Source organism: Camelus dromedarius, chromosome 30 (genome assembly GCF_036321535.1).
Source record: "Camelus dromedarius isolate mCamDro1 chromosome 30, mCamDro1.pat, whole genome shotgun sequence".
NCBI classification, from domain to species: domain Eukaryota; kingdom Metazoa; phylum Chordata; class Mammalia; order Artiodactyla; family Camelidae; genus Camelus; species Camelus dromedarius.
Genome location: NC_087465.1, coordinates 8,462,797 through 8,482,748, shown reverse-complemented (window position 1 = coordinate 8,482,748; position 19,952 = coordinate 8,462,797). Strand labels below are relative to the sequence as shown.

Below are 19,952 nucleotides of genomic sequence, written 5' to 3'. Positions count from 1 at the left end.
TACAGAATACATAATTAGAATAAACATACTCAGCAACTGACAGAATCCCCACATTGGTTCCTTGAACTGAAGACTGAGGGCTATTAAGGTAGAAAAGGTAAATGGTCAAGTTGTAAGTGGTCACATGGGATAATGCCTTTATTGGCTCAAAAGAACTGTGCTGTTTCATTTTCAGCCTTCTAAGTACAAAATAATTATGTTCTGATTCCTGATGCAGAAATGTAGAGAAAAGTAGGCAGGGAGAATTCTAATCCATTAATCTCTGAATAAGCATTCAAAGTTCCTTAAAGCATCACATTATGTTTTTCTTGGCATGTGGGTTGTGTAAATGCTAGAGGACTAAGTGTTACTGAGACATGGCAGTGAGAATTTAGATAAGGAACAGATTTACAGGTTGTTCAGAACTGCTACAGCAGAAGTCAAAACAAGGAGACATGGGGAAAGAGAAAGGGATTTTGAGGTTCTGGAATACTCAAAAGCAGGAGGCAGAAACACTGAAAAGCTGAATTAGCCCTTGAACTTTTCTAGAGCAAGAATCTAGCTTATCATGGTAGGGAGTAACAGGCAGAGAAAAGACATAATATGTCGATAAATGGGACTCTCTGAGACACCTATGAATGCAGAAGGGGCACATGTAGAGATTTGTCTGTCCATACACACTCGAATTGACCAATTACTGTCACTAGAGCACCTTTAAGGAGGGGAGAGAGGGGACACCACTCTTGTCCAATTTCCTGAGTATCTACTTACATTCTTGAAAAAGAGAATGGTTAATTTTGTTTTTTAAAATTTTTAAATTAGTGGTGTTGATGATGATGATTATATTTTGAAAGTATTATATGCTCATCGTTCAGAAGAAATTTTTCTATAGCTTCTTGACACGAGAGACCCCAGTGGTTTGCTCAACTAAAAGGTGTGAGTTGCATGGCTTTGCTTTACAAAAGCAGGAAGTACTTGATATTTGAATAGGAAAATTCTGGAGGGAAAGTAGAACCAGAGAGGCTGGACTCCGTGAAGGGAAAGAGAAATACATTTCCAATTGCAATGTGGTCCAGGAGGACTGGGGGAACACAACAGGTTGAGGATTTTGTGTGTGTGTGGAATCTTATGTGCTGTATAATGTGACTTTTTATAAATTTTCACCAAAGATTTCAATGCCTGCTGTGTTTGGGTTTATTGCAGAAATAAGTTGAAGTACAGAGCTGCCTTCTGGTTATTAGTTGCCCTAAGATCAAGACAGATCTGGCACATGTGATTCTAGGAAGTCCCAGACTGATGCTGGCTTATGTGTGTAGATATCCCATCTTTGTTATATTTCAACCCTAGCAAGCAGAAAATTAGACTTTTTTTTTCAGAAACATTACAAATCAATTAATTTCTCTTGCATTAGTGCAATGTTTGCTCATAAATCAGAATATTCAAAACTTCCAGTATATGTATAGTTGCTAGTATTAATTGCTTTTATAAATTTCAAAATGTAGCAATTTTTGTTGGTGGAAAAAAAGTGCCAGACTTCAGAGAAGAAAGGGGAAAGGAACAGATCAACCGAGGAAATGTGAGTTAGTGATCAGAAAACTGGAAGAGGAAATGAGAAAAAAGATTCAGAAAACCTTAATGGAATAAATTTGATCAGTTTCCTTGGACAAGTGGAAGGTGGGGAGAAGCTGGGAGCAGAGTTCACACAATGAGGAGTCAGACAGGAAGGGCAGGATAAAGAGTGAATCAGGTCTTTCCTAGTCTGTGAAGAAAGGTATGGGTGTGGAAGGGCTTACCATGAATCCAAGTTGCAACCAGCCAGGTAAGAGGGTTGGGGCTCTGTGAAGGAGGGGGCGCCATGACAGACCAAATAAATAGAATGTAGCTAGTTAGTGTAAAAGAAAAATTGTCCCAAACATTGTCTGTAGCAGGAACTTTTTTGCCTAATGAAAAGGAAGAGTGTAGAATTCCTGAAAATGCTTAAGTGGTCTTCTGATAAGATTTCATAGGATTCAGACTTGTTTGGGAAAACTCCCTCATTGACCATCACCTATCAGCCGGGGGTTGAATGATTTTAAGCCTTCTTTTCCTTTTGTAGCTCCTCTAATGGTGGTTAGCTAACATTCTCTTTCTATGATGTTCCTAATTAGAGTCAGTGTTTGAACTGGCCTCCCAGAGGCTTTCTTTGTTGCAATATTGTAATAAGGTTCACTCGTAAACACAGCAGTTCCCCGCCACCGCCCGCTGCCATCCCTGGATTCACTTTATGCGGTTTCAGTTAGTCTTGGTCAACTGGGGTCCAAAAATATTAAGTGGGAATTTCCAGAAATAAACAATTCATAAGTTTTTAAGTTCACATTATTCAGAGTAGGGTGATGAAATCTCACACCGTCCACTCTGTCCTTCCTGGGACGTGGCCCATCCCTGTGTCCAGCGTATCGCGCCCGTTAGCCCTTAGTAGCCCTCTCCGGTATCAGATCAGCTGTTGTGCTATCAAAGTATTTGTGTCCAAGTAGCCCCTGTTTTACTTCCTAATGGCTCCAAAGTGCAAGAGTAGTGATTCTGGCAGTTCAGAGGCCAGGGAAAACCCTCAGGGGCTTCTTTTAAGTGAAAAGGTGAAAGTTCCTGATTTAATAAGGAAAGAAAAAACATCGAATGCTAAGGCTGCTAAGATCTAAAGTAAAAATCAAACCTTCTACTCATGAAATTGCGAAGAAAGAAAAAGAAACTTGTGCTCATTTTGCTGTCGCACCTCAAACTGCTAAAGTTAAGGCCACGGTGCTTAAGTGCTTAGTTAAGATGGAAAAGGCATTACATTTGTACAATAAGATTTTTTGAGAAAGAGAGGCCACATTCCCCTAACTTTTATGAGTATATTGCTATAATGGTTTTATTTTATTATTAGTTATTGTTACTATCACCTACTGTGCCTACTTTGCACATTAAACTTTACCACAGGTATGTATGTATAGGAAAAAACAGTATACATAGGGTTTGGTACTATTTGCTATTTCAGGCATCTCCTGAGGGGGCTTGGAAGGTATCCCCCGTAGATAAGGGGAGACTACTGTAATATGAAGTTTTTTCTTTAAGATTAAAATTATTTAAGAAACATGATTGCTGTATCGTCTCAAAAGCTGAGAGGCTAGTGTCACCATGGCTCTGCTAGCGAGAGAGCGCACAACTGCGAAATAAATGACTGTAAGAATTAACATCTCTGTACTATCTGACCGATACACTTCTGCGGCACTGCAGTGGACACCGTGCATTTGGTGGACACTGTGTTGTGTTGCTCAGATTCTGTTGGGATGGGAGGCCTTCTGGAAGTGTCACCAGCTGCTTCAGGAATTGCCTTCAGCTAAAGAGAACTCCTTTGCAAGGCTACCCTTCTACCTTTCGCTTTCCTGAGGGCACTCCACAATCAACGCATGTTGATAGTGAGCCCCGAAGGCCTGGACCTTCACCCCATCCTGGGGTAACGCCGAAGGGCTGCCTAGGTTCTGGATATCCTCATGGGCTGAGTCTTTGGTTGAGACTTCACCCCAACCCCACCTCTCCCTTTGTCTTTCAGTTTCGTTTACTTTTCAACCCCTGGTGCTGGTCCTGAGACGCTGTCCTAATGAAGTCCTGTGCTGGTCTGTCTCTCTCTGAGTCTGTTTCCAAGGGCTTCTCCTACAGCACATAGAAACAGCAGAACCTGGTGGGACAGGTGGTGTGGGTAGATTTTGTTTCAGACCAGGGCTGGTGTGGCTTCTCCAAGAACCAGCCCAGCCCAATAGTCCACCCTCCTCTCTCCAGTGCCCCCCCACAAAAAAAAGTCTTTGAGTCTCTAAAACTTTCTCTTAGTGAACAGAGATAGCTGGGGGGTGAGGTTGGGGGGAGGTCCTTGTGCTTTCTGTCCTCAGAAATCTGGATTCAAAGGCTAATTAGGAAAAGAAATGTTGGGAAAACCAGTGAACCAGAAACAGAGACAGAGAGTTTCAAGTCTTGGCGTGGTAAGTAGGGTCAGATCGTGAGAACGAACTAAGGTTTAGCATGGGTTCGTGAATTTAGAAGCCAGTGTTTTCAGATCTCAAGTGTGTATAAGTAATGCCAAGACTATTAAACAAGAAACGACAAAACTCTTGAATCTATTCCTTCCTCTTGGAGATAATCAGAGCCATCTGTTCCACCATTTTAAAAACTGCTTCAAAATAATTATATTCAGGTCTTCCCTAAAACTGTACTTTATTAAAAAAAAAGATTCAAATGTAACAACACTCTATTGCTGGGTCACTCTGCTCATTCAATAGCATTTTATTTAATAAGCATTCTTTCCTGTTGTGTCTGTATGTGTATGGGTTGACACTATAAACTGGCTCTTTAGGAGACAAATTGTTCAAATTTTAAAGAAAGACAGTATAAGAGGAAGCATTTGTGATTTAAGATATTTGCAGTCAGGTTCAGTCAGAGCCAGGATCTAAGGTGTCTCACTGTTGACTATGTGCTGATTAAACAGTAGGTGCTAGCAGTCTCGGGTCTCAGAATCCACATACCATTACTGCCATCTCCGCTGCAACCAGAACAGCCACCTTAAGAAAACAAGATGTGGCGCATTCTACATTTTAACTGGGCAGAAGTAATATACCAACAAGCTAACACCTTAGCTGGGCTGAGTTTATCTGATAAACTCATTTCTACTTGCACCCTATGCCAGTGGAGCAGAAGGTCCTCGAATGTGAAAAAAGGGACACACTCCAGGCATTTCGACTGTCATATAGTTACTGCTCACTGTGCAATCCTCATAAACCTACAGGAAAATTTTGCAGATGGCGAAACTGAGACCAGCCCCCAAGCTAGCGAGGTTGCTCTGAGGTAGGCCAAGGTACAAAGCAGAGGCCCAACTGTCCCCGTGGGGTACTGCGGTTGTGGGCAGACCAAGGTAAAAACAAGATCCCTAAAAACAGAAGCCAGAATGGTTGAACAGATACGGTGGGGAGCTAGTCAAAGAAAGCTCTAAGGAAGGCAAGATGGTACCATGAAAGGAGGGACGACTTCACAGCAGAATGCATGAGCTGAATAATCACAGGTGCCCTGACACTCTTTAAGTCTGGGTTTCCTTTAAGAGTAATTTCTACACCAGAGGTTGAATTTGAAGATTAGGGGAAAACGTGTGTGTAAAACACGAAGCAGTACCTGGCACACAGCAGGTCCTCTCAACCCATGCTCCTTTCTTCTTCCATTTTCTCCCCTTCCTCTGCTTCACAGTTTTGCCCAGAAAGTGGTCTTAATTCTAACAGAAGGAGATAGGAAGTCAAAGTTAGCCAGGACAAAGCTCATGAGAAAGAGGAGACTAACTGCTTTTTAGTTCTAGGTATGATTCAAACCTGGTCTGCATTTTATGTCAAAGGTGAATGGGACCTTTCAGGCTTGAGTACTCAGATCTGTGTTTAGGAAATTCCCAGTCCCCGAAAAACAAATGTGTGGAATTCCTCTTTGACAATTTCCACAGTGGTACTTTCAAATGTTTCCCAATGCCTGAAGCCTACAATCTGCTTTCCCCAGAACATTATTTGCCTCCCAGGAGCTCACAAGATTGCAGCCATATGGGGGGCATGTTCTTAAATCTCTCAGTTTTCACCCTACAATCTCATGTCCACTAGCCTCTTTCTTCCTCTTTTCCAGTGTCAACCTTTCTAGTCCTCTTAGGTCCAGCTCATTCTCTTTTACAGCTCCAGCCGGCCAGGGATAGGGCCATGGAACAATCTGCACTTAACAAGAATTGTTGACTAAATAGTGGACTTGGAGGGCCCAGACCAGTACCTTAGTGTTTTCAAAGTCAGAGCAGGAGAATTGGGACGTAGATGTTGAAATGGAGGGAAACAGCCATTTTTTTCAAGTTTTGGTGACTTTCAAACATGCACTTTAGACCCAAAAGAGAAGACCTCAAGGGAAGCAGGGTCAGAACTGAAGCCTTAATCACAGATTAGAAAGAGCGCAGAGAAAGAGGCTGACAGCTCAGGTCACCTGGTGATGAGGGTCCCCTGAGATGAAAGGCGGCGGCTTTGGTGTATGACCTGCCATCTGGACTTTCACGAGTCTTTCTTTAGAGATTCCAGCAGATCACCCTCTCCCTTTACTCCCTCTGATTCCACTTCTGTTTTTGCCTGTGTTTTTCTCTCTCCATGCATCTCACAATCAGTATTTTCTGAACAAAGGTCAGCTGCTATCCATACTGAATACATTTCCACATCTGGATACCTCAGAGTCTAAGGGCCACCCCATGACTCTTTTAGATCTGACCGTTGACCCTGGTCTAATTACTGCAGCCAAGTCACAGAAGACACTAACGTCGGTAGCCAACGTTGAAGGAAAAAATTGTGGCTGATTTTTGAAGGGGATTGTTAGGCAGCTAGAATTTTACAGTTGCCTTACCTGTACGCCTAGTGAACCCCTGGGTTGAAATTAGGCTAGAATTGCCAGATTTAGCAAAAACAAGTGTAGCATCCCCAGTTAAATTTGAATTTCATATAAACAACAGATAATAGTGAATGCAACATGTGGGGCATACTTATATGTGCGCAGATGGCTGCTTGAGTTCCGGGCATAGTGTCTACATCCTAACCTGGAGAAAAGGGGAAGGAGGCAAAGGGCCTGACCATTCCTGTGTCCTCAAGTAACATTGTATATCTAGTCAGCTGGTGAGAATTCATTCATATGGTCACATCTAACTACAATGAAGGGTGGGAAAGCAGTCTTTATAAGGGACAGCCACATGCTCAGTTAAAAGTCAAGGACTGTGACTGAGGAGGAGGTAGGGGTAGAAAATATGGAGGGTCAACCAGTCATCTCTGTCAGAGAAATGATGGGAGGAAAGGCATGTTTTGGAGGTAAAATAAATTGAACTGGATTGAGTATAATGATGCTGTTACTGGGTTGCAAAAGTGAAAGAGGAATAAAAGATGTCTTTAGATTTTATTTCAACCAGATCAATTTACAGTAGGGAGGCCCCTTAAAACAGAAATAGAAAACATAAGAGAAACATACATGCAAAGTGTAGTAAGTGTATACCATGGTGCTCTGAGTAAGGCACTGTAAAGACCCCAAGGTCATGACACAGTTGCTAACCAATTATAGCAGGTGACAGTGTAGCCTTCTTCCCTCCACTTACCTAAGACAGTGGATTACCTGCAGGCGTTTGCTATTATTAATGTTATAAAATAAAATGTTTAGCATGTTGCCTGGCACATAGTAAACGTTCAATAAAGTGATGAATGCTTAACCTTTTAACCTACATTTTCAAACAGAAGAGTCATCCAGGAGATCAAATGGAAAACTAAAGTATAAAAGTTGAGGCTTCTTGTGAAAATTAGTGGGAGAGGCTTTCTGCAGTGGGTATAGCAATGCACAGTATAGATACCATCCTGCAAACTGGCTCTGTGGGCCAGGCAGTGATGGAAACCAATCTGCTTTTTCTGAGAGGAGGCAGAATAGCTGTTGGCTCATTGTGCCCTGTTGACTTTCCTGAGAAACTGAATCTACGATAGGAGAAAAGAGAGGCAGTAGAAAAACCCTGGAATAAAAGTCAAAGATGAAGACATTCATAAACACTACAGTTCCCATGCTCGCTCAGCCACAGTGTTAAGGCCAAGGAGAGCAATGCAGCTTTAATTTAGTTTCGGGGCATGGACTAAGAGCCAAGCACATGCTGAGTACTTCCAGGCATATTATCTCAACTCCAGGGTGGGGGACCAGGGTGATAGTGGCTAGAGAGCAGGTGTGGACAGGCTTGTCTAAGAGGTGGTTCTCACCTTCCACAGCAAGAAAGACAGGCATAAACAGAAATAACTCAGATACAGAGGGAAAACATGAAGGAGTGAAAAGTAGAGACAGTGTTGAAAGTATGGAGGTGGGAGCGATTAATTACAAGGGTCAGGAATACTTTCCAGAAGAAAGTGGGATTTAAACTGGGTCTTGAGAGGTAGGTAGAATTATAGTATTTAAGGGAGAGAGGAAATTTTTCTCAGGCAGAGGATACACCATAAATAAAGATGTAAAAGGGCTGATTGTGAGGGACACGGTGGCTCGAGCTTTCGTGTCTATGGAGCTTTCGAGCCATGGGATGGTGACAAACTGTGGAGGGCTTCTCACTGCAGGTCGAAGATTTATGACTTTATCACAAAGGCAACCATTAAGAGTTCCGAGTAGGGTCAAAGCAGGTTAGGTCTGCGATGCAGGGACGTGGCAATGGGGAGGATGGGCTGGAAGGCTCAAATGTCAGAGGTATGGAGACCAGTCCTAAAGCTGCTGTAATTGTCTAAACAACTGCAAATAAAGTCTTATACGAACAAAAGAATGTCGTGGTCCTGGAACAGCCCTGGTTGGAATGGTTATTAGTTACTTATCAACTGAGTGACCACATTAAGTTACTCAACCTGAGTCTCATATTATATGTTTTCTGATATACTGATAACAACTACATCCCAAGTCTGATGTGGAGAGTAAATACACATGCGCGAAGTCCCTGGTGAAGGGTCATTACTCAGAAAAAGCTATTTTTAAAGTTTCTCCCTTATTCGTTCTAAGGACAACCTGCAGGACGTGTGCCACTCCTGCTGTAGTACCTTAGGGTCCTTCTGCAATAGCTTGATTCATCTGTCTTCTGTCTTCCTGGAGGCTGTGGCCCATCAGGACTTGTGGAGGGTCCCAGCCTTGGTCTCTGTACCCCGGGCCTCTGGGCCGGGCCGGCGTGCAGCGTGCAAGGAGCGGGGGCGGGGGGCTAGCGGGCGGGCAGCGCGGCCCGCAGGTATCCGCCAGCTCTCCGGGCGGTGCCTAAGGGAGACCCCCTCGGCGGCACAGCCCCAGGCCTCTTCAGGGGGGTCTGCGCGCTCCCTCCTCCTGAGGGGCGCGGGCTAAGGGATGAGGGACCCGAGCGACTCACTTCCAACTCAGAACAGAAATCCCCTTCCCTAGGCCTTCAGAGGCTCTCAGGAAACCCAGCCCCTTCGCCCTCATTTCTGGCCCTTCCTGCCCCGGGCAGCCGGCGCGCGCCGTTTTCCAGAAGCATCCGGGCCGGAGGGGGCGCGGAGCGGGGCGGCGCACGGGGCTGGAGGAGGGGGTGGGCCGGGGGAGGGGAGTCCGGGAACTTTTAAGACTCGGCCTCGAGGCCCCTCGCTGACACGGCAGGCGGCGCCGCGGCCAGGCTAGCCTCTCGGACCCGGAGCCTCCGCGGGCTGCACAGTCGCCCCGCGCGCCGCTCAAACGCAGACCCCGGCTGTCCCCGCGGCCGCGCACGATCCGGACGGCGGAAGACGTGCCGGCGGGCATGGGCTGCTTCTCGCCGGAGCTGTGGCTGCGGCAGCTGCTCAGCGGCCCGGGCCTGGGCCTCGCCGCGGCCCTGCTGCTGCTGGTCCTGTGCCTGCGCGCCCGGCGCACCAGGTAAGAAGCGCCCCGCCGCCCCAGGTAAGAAGCGCCACGCCGCCCCGCCGCGCGGCCCCGCGTCCCCGCGCCCCGGCCACGCATGGGTCCTGGGCCCCGCCACCGCGCGCGACGCGGAGGGCCCCGCTGTCCCCTCCGTGACAGCGAGCGCAGATAGTCACAACTTTAGCGGGCGCCGACGTCTCCGGGGTCGTGTGTAAAGACAAAGGCTTCCTCTGCCTCTCCCCTGCATCCGCGTACGCAGGCAAGTTGTTGGACTCGGTTTGCTGCGCCTGCCCAGGCTGCAGGAAGCGAAGCCCCAGGTTTGCACTACCCGTTAGGCATCACGCATTTTGCTGCCTTGTTACAGTGAGCTCATGCTTTATGGCCCAGCATTCATAGACTATTTCAGGAGGGGACATTTCACATTTCATTCAGTTAAAAGTGAAGTGTTTTAGGAAAGTGCCAATGTATAGAATGAACAGTATCTCTGAGTGCCTCTCGGTGCCTCAGTTTACCACTGGCCCAAATCTGGAAAAATGAAATGATAGGACCTCATGGGATTTTCACGAGTACTGAATGCGTCTGTAGTGTGTGTTTTATGCACTTGCTCTATTATTTTTATTAGAACAAAACAACAACAAAACCCAGAAGTGTGTCGCTTCATTATCTGATTTGAAATGTCGAAGTAGAAACAAGAGAAGTTCAATATAAAAACACTCACTTTGAAATCATCTATTTTCCTTTTCTTACTGGGTCACTTTTTCATACCAGTTTCCTAATAGCTTTTTTTTTTTTTTTAACCCCCCCCCTTTTTTTGTTTTTTGTCTGATCACCTGGGTGGAGTGTGGTATCATTTCCTGAGAAAGGGCAGGTTTACGGGAATTGAAGAGATCGATAATTTTGTTTGGACATGTCAGACAGACAGGTAGTCAAGTGTGTGTTTCTGGTGCTCTGTGGACAGATCCAGTCTTGATTTATAATTATGCAAGTCACAAATATGAACATGGACTGTAAAGTCATGAGTATAGATCAGATCACCTGGTGAGAGAGTTTGATGGAGAAGCAGGGGGCCCTGCCACTCGCCTTACTAGAGAGTCTGGCAGAGGAAGAACTACCAAAGGGCACTGAGAAGGAGGAGCCAATGGCATGGGAAGAAGACCAAGTGAATATGGTGTCATGGAAGCTAGATAGGGACAGGTTTAAACAAGCAGGGGGAGTTAATCTGTGTCAGATGCTGCTGCGAAGACTATAGTCTTTTGAGATCAAAGGACCATCAGAGGTGACAAGATGCAGAATTAATAAGAGTTAAAGTTGATCACTGAGAGTTAATGGAAATGACAGCCTGTTTGAAATGGATTGGAATGCTGTCTGTCCTCCAACAGCTTCTAAGATTTTATGTTGAGACATGAGTGCGATTTAGTAACATGTTTCATACCTCTTGAGCTCATAATCCCAGTAATTTTATTGAAAAGAATTTCTTCTGGTGAAATAATTATGAAGGCCCTTAAAGATTTAACCACAGCAGTCACAATTAGGGCAACTTATATAGTGAAACATTAGGGGAAAAAAACTTTTATTTCCAAAAAATAATTGGTTTAGTTAAAGAAACTCTAGCATATCCAAATAATAGAAACATATGTAGCCATAAAAAATATAATGTAGAATGTATGAAGTCATTGAAAGCCATATTCAAGATATATATATATATATATGTTTTTTTCAAATAGCGGTATTTTCTTCTCTTTTTCTTTTTCTGTTTTTTTTGGGGGGGGAGGGGAAGTAATTAGATTTACTTATTTATTCTTAGAGGAGGTAGTGGGGATTGAACCCAGGACCTCCTGCATACTAAGCATGCACTCTACCACTTGTGCTATGCCCTCCCCACCTCAAGATATATTAAGTAAAAAGAAAAATTACACACAGAATATGTTCATATACATGGTGTCAGTGACCTCCAGCCAAAGACCACCATCCACACACCTGCAGTGGAACAAGCTGAGTTCTCACTTATGGCAGCGAGAAAGAAGACACACCATTCATTCTAGGGATGGGTGTTACGAAGGACCCATTTAAAGGATTTGGGTTTGTGTTATATGACTTTGGGAAGGGTTCAAGGAAGCAAGGTTTTGCTCTGTGGGTAAGATACTCTAAGAAAGCTGGAGCTAATCTATGACTGGACACCTAAATAAACCTCCTCTGTGAGTGAAGAGGAATGGATTAAGGCTAAATCAGTAATTCGTAAATGAGCAACAAATACGAATGTTAGTAAGGTTTGGAGGGTGTTTGGTCCTTTTATTCATTTAGACAGTGTTCATGGTTTTGTCAGTATTTATACGTGATTATAGATTGATCTTGTTTTTGACTTTATCCAGAATAGTCATGGAGTGGCTTTCTGTGATCACTTAATAAAATATGTGATTAAGAATGGCTTAATGTTTGTGCAACTGTTTATGTTCAGCAGAAGAGCAAAGTGTGGTAGCTATTGTTGATTGAAAAAAATGCACAACCTACAAGTTGTGAGCTATGTTTCATTCATTTGGGGACCTTACTGAGGACTACATAGCCCGGGAGACAGCCGCTCAGATGTCTCCGAGACACTGTTCCAAAGACGTAAGGGAGGAACCAGGCTATATGGGAGTTTTTGCTGGAAAACAAAAATGTAGTTAACATCAAAAGATTGCTGCTGATCACAAAAACCAGACATCTCAAGTTAATGATTTCAGGCTTTTCCATAAATGGGTAGATGCAAGAGTCTGTGCTCATTGAAATTATTTCTTTGATAATGCGTCTTCACTGTCTAGTGCCAGTATCCTGTTTTTCCCCATCCTGAATTCCTCTCAGGACACACCACACCATCAGGGGTGGCTGCAGTGGCTGACGGCTGGGCAGCATTCCTTGTTTACTGAAACGGCAAACATCATTTCTTGTCCACACTTGGAGTGCCAAGCGAGCAGCTCAGTGTCAGCATTGCTTTTATCTTTCTTAAAAATGGAAAAGGCTGCAAGGATACGTCTCAGACATTCTGGACGGCTAAATTTATATACAATGAAATGTGCAGATTTTAGGTGTACCGTTGAGTTAGTTTTCATAAATGTACACACCTGTGTAACTGTCACTCCAATCAAGATATAGAACACTTTCATCACCCCGGAAAGTTTTCCCACACACCGTTCTCATAAGGCCCTACCCCTAGGCTCTGATTTAGTTTTGCCTGTTCTTGAACTTCATGTAAATGGGATTATGCAATATCTACTTTTGTGCATGGCTTCTTTCTGTCCACAGAAAGATTCTGAGATTCACCCATGTTGTTGCATATATCAGTAATTCATTTATTCTATTTCACTGCGGAGTAGTTTGCATTCTCTCTGTATATAATCTGTGATATATATATATAAAGTATATATAGTACTTTTATTATGTGTGTGTATGTGTATGTATATACCACAATTTGGTCATCTATTGTTCTGTTGATGGACACTTAGTTATTTCCAGTTTGGGACTATTGCTAATAAAGCTTATGTAAACATTCTTTTACAGAACTTTTTGTGGACATACACTTAGCTTTTCCTTGAGTTACAATCTTGAAACCTATGAGAGGGTTGATGAATCATAGGGTCTATTGCTAATAAAGCTTATGTAAACATTCTTTTACAGAACTTTTTGTGGACATATACTTAGCTTTTCCTTGAGTTACAATCTTGAAACCTATGAGAGGGTTGATGAATCATAGGGTAAAGTCTTATATTCACAACTATTTTGGAAAATTACCATTATTTCTGTCATCCTTGTCAAAATTCTCCCAGTCTCTGCCCATTGCCCAATTCCAAAGCGACTTCTCATTTTTAGGTATTTGTTACAGCAGCATGTCACTTCCGGGTACCAAAATCTGTGTGAGTTTCCTATTGCTGCTATAATAAATTACCCTCAGATTTAGTGGTGTGAAACAGCACAGACTGACTCTTTGAGGTCTGGAGATCAGAGTGTTACTGAGCTAAAACAGTAACTGGAGGCTTTAGGAGAGAACCTACATTGTGGGAACACAACTGACCTTGCACTGGCTGAGAAAAGCCTTCCACTAGAAAAAGACCTCAAAGATTGTGCCCAGGAGAGACACGTCACCACATGGCATTTTCTGGGCGACATCAGAGAGGATCACCTCCTCAGCAGGAGAATCAAAGGGTCTGCAGTTCTGTGACCACTGACCAGTCGGAGTAATCTGAGTCATCTTCCTTAGTGGAAAATGGAAGTAACAGCTACCACACAAGGTAGATATGAGAAAGGTGAAGGCGTGTTTATGAAATGTGAGGTTACTTGGAAGACAGCTGGCTTGCATAGTCAGGTCTCCTTGGTACTTTCCAGAGACCCCTTTCTCCTAGTCGCTGTTTAGGGAGGAAAAAAAAAAGTGGGATGGGTTTCTTTACCTCTTTCATCCCTCACACATATCCCCACACCCCCAAAAGGCTGTAATTGGTGAGAAATAAGATTTAAATGTTTTTGAGATAAATCTTAGTCAAGTAAAAATTCAATTAGTGCTTTTTTATTGAGTTGCAAGATGTCAAGGTTATGTAGATAACGAGTTGTTTTGAAATGTTTGTTTGTTGACATCACTCTGTCACACAAGTCAGTTATTCCCTCTTTCTAATTATTTACTCGCGAAAAAGACCCCCGTAGCTCTCGACCCCTCACATTGTTACACTCCTGCATCAACGAGAACTAGATTGCCATCATTAGAGGATGTTTTTCTTGTTTCTTCTCCTTTTCTCGTAACAAAATGTAGGAAAAGGTTGTGGGCAGCTGAGAGCAAAGTCATTTTCTGCTCAAGAGTATGCTGACTTCAACAGGTGGGTCTCTCTGTTCTTACACAGGAGGTGCTGGCTCTCTAGGCACATTTGTGGCTCTTGGTTCAGTGACTAATCAGGGACTGCATGGTGCTGCCCTGACCCTTACTAAGCTGTAAAGTTTGGTTTGGTCTTGTTGCCATTTGAGACATTTGGGGCTGCATCACTATTTTATTTTGTAACTTAAAAAAAAAAGGTCCCAGAGATGGAGATGGAGAGTATTCCTACTGTGTAATGAGAGGAACACGTAAATTCTGAAAAGCACATACTTTGCTGTCTATTTGTGTGACATCCAATGTAGGTATTTGCTGGGTCTTGGGAAGTTCGGAACTGCCAGCTGGGCCAACACTGAGGATTGGTTAATGCTGTAATCACGATGTGCTGATAAATACTGGTATGCTTAACTGAGTTATGTGGGACCACTTATGTATGTAAAAGCATCCACGGATCAGTTTTTCCAATAATGGAACTTTGTCATAGAAGGTCTTGTCTGAGACAAAGAGCGTGGCTGGGAAGACAGAATGGACCTGGGTCCAAAATCCAGTTCCAGCCCACTGTGATGTTGACTTTTGAGAGGCAGGGAAGGGAAGATGGAAATGATTGATTTTAGCCTAGGGAGACCCATTTTGGGCTACTGGTTTACAGAACCGAGCAATAGCAAATTAGCATTGTTTAAAGCCACAGATCGGTGGTGCTTTGTTACGGTGGCCATAGAAAGCTAACCCGGTAGGCGTGTCCCTCATGCTCTTTGCATGAAACTGTGCTGCCTCTTGCAAGAAGGTTCGGAGAGCCTGGGACCTGGGTGACTTTGCTGGTTGCCCCTGAGGACCTAGATTGAAAGTAAACATTTTTAAATTCTCAAAACCTTCATCACTATTCTAATGCATAAGCATTTGAGGATTTTTGGTCTCCACCGCCACAGATTCCTGGGGGCTATTCATTGATGCCTCTCTTCCTTATCCATCAATTTACAAGTAAGATTTGAATGCTTGTTATGTAACTTTGTAACTCCGTGAATCTTTGAAATCTTTTTGAAAATATGACGGAGGCCACAGGCATTGAGACCTGGATGCGACTGGGTCGGATTTTTAATTTCCCAAACTTGGTACCTACCTCCTTACTGCTGCGCACGGCCTGGAGGAGATGGCTGAGGGTGACTGTGAGGAGGTGAAGAGATCTGAGGGGAGGGGACGCTGTACTTGAGTGATGTCCCCAAAATTGAGGAGTGCAGAGAGAACCGTCAGCTGCAAAGAAAAGATTAACGGCTTCTTGTAGAAGGATATTTTTGTACTTTATCCAAAGTAAAATCCTATTGAAACTACTTCAGGTTACTGTTCTGTGAAAGGCAAAGGACAAAATTACAGAAAGCTACTTTGCTGAATAAGAGAAGGTGACATCTATTATATCATGCATTTTTATAGCTGAAGTGCTCGTTTTTATGGCTTTGGCATTTTTTTTCAACACAGAAGTATTCGGGATGGGATCACTTTTTGTCTCTAGGAAGGTGGAAAGGATTAATTAAGTCTGTAATTGCTTAATGCAAAAATTAATAGAAATTTTAATAAAAGTGCAACCATCACAGGATTTAAATCCATTGTCATGTCTCCTTGTAACTTTATCCTAAATAGCTGGTAATAATGAAGAAGAAACCTCAGAAGCTTTACTTTAGTCTTAGCACCTGACACAGTGCCTGGCAGTGGGTAGGTCCTCAGTGAATATTTGCTGCAAGGATGAAGGATGAAGGATGAATGTGAACAGTTTGGTGCAGTAATTGTTATCTGTTCACAGTATGAATACTTTAGAGGAGTAGATATTGATATGAGACTGTACAAACTGCATACACAAATGATAAATCAAATGTCATGCAGATCAATTTTTCTGCCACTTTAATTGCAAAGTGAAGATTTCATAAGCAAGTGCTTACCTATCATGAATATTTATAAATGGAGCACATATTGGCGGAATGATTATTCTCCACTGTAAACCTGACTGAAAACATAGCAGTTGGAGTGCAGTCAATTCCTAAAATTCCTGCTTCTGAAAATTCAAAGTTTAAAAATACGTATTGTTAGCTTTCAGGTCTAGGTTCTGGATTTATATAACTGTGCTTTTGATTCCCCTCCTGGGCGTAGGTGGACCGTGTACTTTATTTAACGAATCAGAGCTCCTTTGTGAAAAGGCTGAGTCTGGTTGTGGTTAATCACATCGACTCACAAACATTTTGATCCTTAGTGCCTTTAGCACAAAGGATGGTGGGATGATGGCTCATAAATATTACCAGGTTTTCTGTTTGAAAATCACCACTGCCCTGGTGAAAGCATTGCTGTGTGTTAGCTGTACCTGAGAACTGTGACCCCCCCAACCACTTTATCCCAAAAGACAGGTGGCTTGTTGCTTTTGGTCATGTCCGTGTATTTTGGCAGTGTTGTACCTTTGGGACGGGATGTGAAGGGATTAGCCACTTTGGATGGTAGACAGTCACCTGATGGATAAGTTCAGCCACTCCGATATTGTTGACTTTTTAATCTGTTTTTGTGTGTTGAGAATGTAGCACTGTTAGAGCAGGCAGGTAGCTAGAAATGAGCAGAGAAAGGGGGACGGGGGCCCAATGGCAGGAAGCCACACATCTTGTGAACAACAGGGGTCCTTAGGCAGATCAAGAAAAGCAGGAACCTCCAGACTGATAAATAACTGTGCATTTTCTGTTGACAAGTGTCCTGGAGGCCGACAAAGAAAGATGGGACAAGACGGGAATCTCCACCATCTGAATGTAACCTTTTGCTCATTATATCCAACTTCCCAATGAAGACTAAATAAGGACAAAAATCCCTCCTCCCCTTGGGAAGATGGAGCAGGGATAAACATCAGGAAAGAAGACCCCAAGCCCCTCCCCACCGATGAATATTCTGCCCACTCATTTTTACACCCATAGAACCAGCTTGCCAAGGTAACTCGGGGCAGCTACCCACCTGAGTCTGCCTGCTCTCCCCCTGAGGGCGTACTGTCCATCACTTAATAAATCCTCGCTTTGCTTTCTTGACCTCCATATCTCGTTTCTGAATTCTTTGATGAGAAAATAACCTGCTCTCTGACAACAGCATTACAGAACAGTTTTTGACTTGTTGTAACGATGGCAGTGGACAGTTCTGAGCACTTCCTGTGTACCTACGAGACACCGAGGCGAGACTATAGCTGTTATTAGACTGAATTGATTGAATCCTCCCTCACAATAACTTCCCTCACTTTATAGAGGTAAAAAGTTAAGTCTCATTTTAATAACGCTCCCTAAGTCATACAGCTAGAATTATAGTGCAGTTAAGGTTCAAATGCACAGTGCTTGACTTGACGTCCAACCATTTAACACTGTTTTTTTTCTTCTTTTTTTCTTATGCTTTGTGAGTTTTCTTGCAATATTGTGCTAACATACGCACCTACCCTTGACTAAAAATGAAATTATGAAGGTCTGATACAACTTTTAAGCATTTTTAGTAGTTATTTAACTAAGATATGAATATGTACATCTGGATTTTAAAAGAAGATGTTAAGTCTCAAAAGAGCAGGCAATAATAGTCTGCAATCTCCTTCTGACACTAGGTTGTGGGGAAGTTACATTTGTTGGACAGTGTGAGAAAACACCTCTTTTTCCTGATTCCATTTACTGGCTTTTGCACCACATATTCGCTTAGCAGAGGTTTTGAGGTTCACTGTGTGCCCGGACTGCCCTTTGTTTATATACAGTGGAGAACAGACAGGTAATGCAGGACTCTGTGTGTCTGTCTGTCTGTCTGTCTGTCTCTCTGACATACACAAAACTACATATGCCTGATGAACACACTTCGATGAATTTGGAGATAAGTGTACATCAGCAAGACCATCATCACCACAACCTGTTCCATAAACACATCCATCACCTGCAAAAGTTCTCTCCCACCCTGTGATTATGATTATTTTTATTATTAAGAATACTTAACATAATGTCTACCCTTTTAGCAAAGTTTTAAGTGTATAATAGAGTAAAAACTACAGGCACCATGGTGGGCAGTAGATCTCTGGGACTTACTCATCTGCTGTAGCTGAAACTCTGCCCCCTTTGACTGACACTGTCTGTTTTCCCCTCCCCTCAGCCCCTGCGGACCACCATTATTCTCTCTTCTTCTGCGAGTGTAACTCTTGGAGGTTACTCATATAAGTGATACGATGTAGCATTTGTCTTCCTGTGTCTGGCTTATTTTACCTACTATAATTTCTTCTAGGTTCATTCATGTTGTCACAAATGGCAGACTTTCCTTCTCAAGGCTGAATAATATTCTATTGCATGTATAAAACACATTTTCTTTATCCATTTGTTCATTGATGGACATTTAGGTTGCTTCCATGTCTTGGACTATTATCAATAACTTGGGAATGCAGATACCTCTTTCAGATTCTTATTTCAATTTGGGGAGATACATACCCAGGAGTGGACTTGTTGGATCATATGGTAGCTCTATTTTTAATTTTTTGAGGGACTTCCATACTGTTTTTTATAGTGGCTGCACCAATTTACATCTTTACTAGCAGTGTACAGGGGTTCCCTTTTTCTCTTTTCTCCACATTCTTGCCAACACGTAGCTTTTTTTTGACAATAGTGTTCCTAACAGGTAAAAGATGATATCTCATTGTGGTTTTGATTTGCGTTTCTCTGATGCTTAGGGATGCTGAGCACTTTTTCATATACCTGTTGGACATTTGTATGTCTTCTTTGGCAGAATGTCTATTCATTTCCTTTGCCCATTTTTTAACCAGGTCATTTGTTGGTTTTCGTTTGTTTATTTGTTTGTTTGTTTACTATTGAATTGTTGGAGTTCCCTATACATTATGAATGTTAATGCTTTATCGATAGATGATTTGCAAATATTTTCTCCCATTCTGTAGGGTGCTTTTTCGTTTTATCAATTGTTGGGCAGGAGACTTTTAGTTTGTAGTCCCATTTGTCTATTTTTACTTTTGTCTGTGCTTTTGGTGTCATATCCAAGAAATCATTGTCAGGAAGCTTTTCCTGTTGTCTTTGAGGGGCCACTACCTCTTGACACAAAGAATAATGAGCAGGCTAAGTGTCACTCTTCATCCTTCTGAAGACTTGTAAAATCCAATTCAAGATCACTGTTTCCAAAAGAAAAACCATGTTGAAGCAACGTGCAATCAAAGGAGAAGGAGATTTTCACCCTCTGGGAATCGATTAAAGACAGTTTAGTGAGGTTCCCATTTTAACAACCCTTCCTCAGTGGATTTTGCAAGCTGTTCCCGTGTCACTGCTGCAGTTACTGTTGCACTTAGAGACGCAGCATTAAATATTGTGTGGAAAAGTGTTGCAGACAGTTCAAATATTACTCGGTGTAGCAAAGTGTAGGGGCTCCTGATACATCTCTTGAATGCTTTCAGGTTTGTAGGGAACGTTTACTCCTGCGTTGGATTTTGGAAGACCTTTTTCACACGGACAAAGAATCTCAGTAGTTTGCAGAATGTGTAACTTTGCCCTTCTTTCTTTGCGGGCATACATGCAACTTCTTTCACTATGCATGCAGTGTATGTGTGTGTGAATATATAAATGTATAAATATATGTGTGTATATATGTGTATATATTTCAAACTAGTTCTACCCTTTTTGCTTGTCAGTGTGTTATACCATATGGTACAGAGCATCATGCCAAAAGATAAAAATATTCCTAGAACATATGAAATCACCAGTCAACTGAAGAA

The 19,952-nt window shown here is 42.8% G+C and overlaps 1 protein-coding gene and 1 long non-coding RNA gene across 2 annotated transcripts in view; one reads left to right on the top strand and one right to left on the bottom strand.

The window, feature by feature from the left end:
- The window catches only part of LOC116149650 (uncharacterized), a 189,541-nt gene extending 180,781 nt beyond the window's left edge, over window positions 1-8,760 (bottom strand). The window contains exons 1-2 of the long non-coding RNA XR_010378516.1: window positions 8,580-8,760; window positions 5,152-5,248 (exon numbers count right to left, since the gene is read on the bottom strand). This is a non-coding gene — a long non-coding RNA (uncharacterized LOC116149650). The remainder of the gene's footprint in view (window positions 1-5,151; window positions 5,249-8,579) is intronic.
- Window positions 8,761-9,113: 353 nt separating this feature from the next.
- LOC105094653 (cytochrome P450 7B1) overlaps window positions 9,114-19,952 on the top strand; it is a 153,305-nt gene continuing 142,466 nt past the window's right edge. The window contains exon 1 of the mRNA XM_031441559.2: window positions 9,114-9,393. Coding sequence (XP_031297419.2) covers window positions 9,281-9,393 — 113 coding nt within the window. The 5' untranslated portion in view covers window positions 9,114-9,280. The remainder of the gene's footprint in view (window positions 9,394-19,952) is intronic.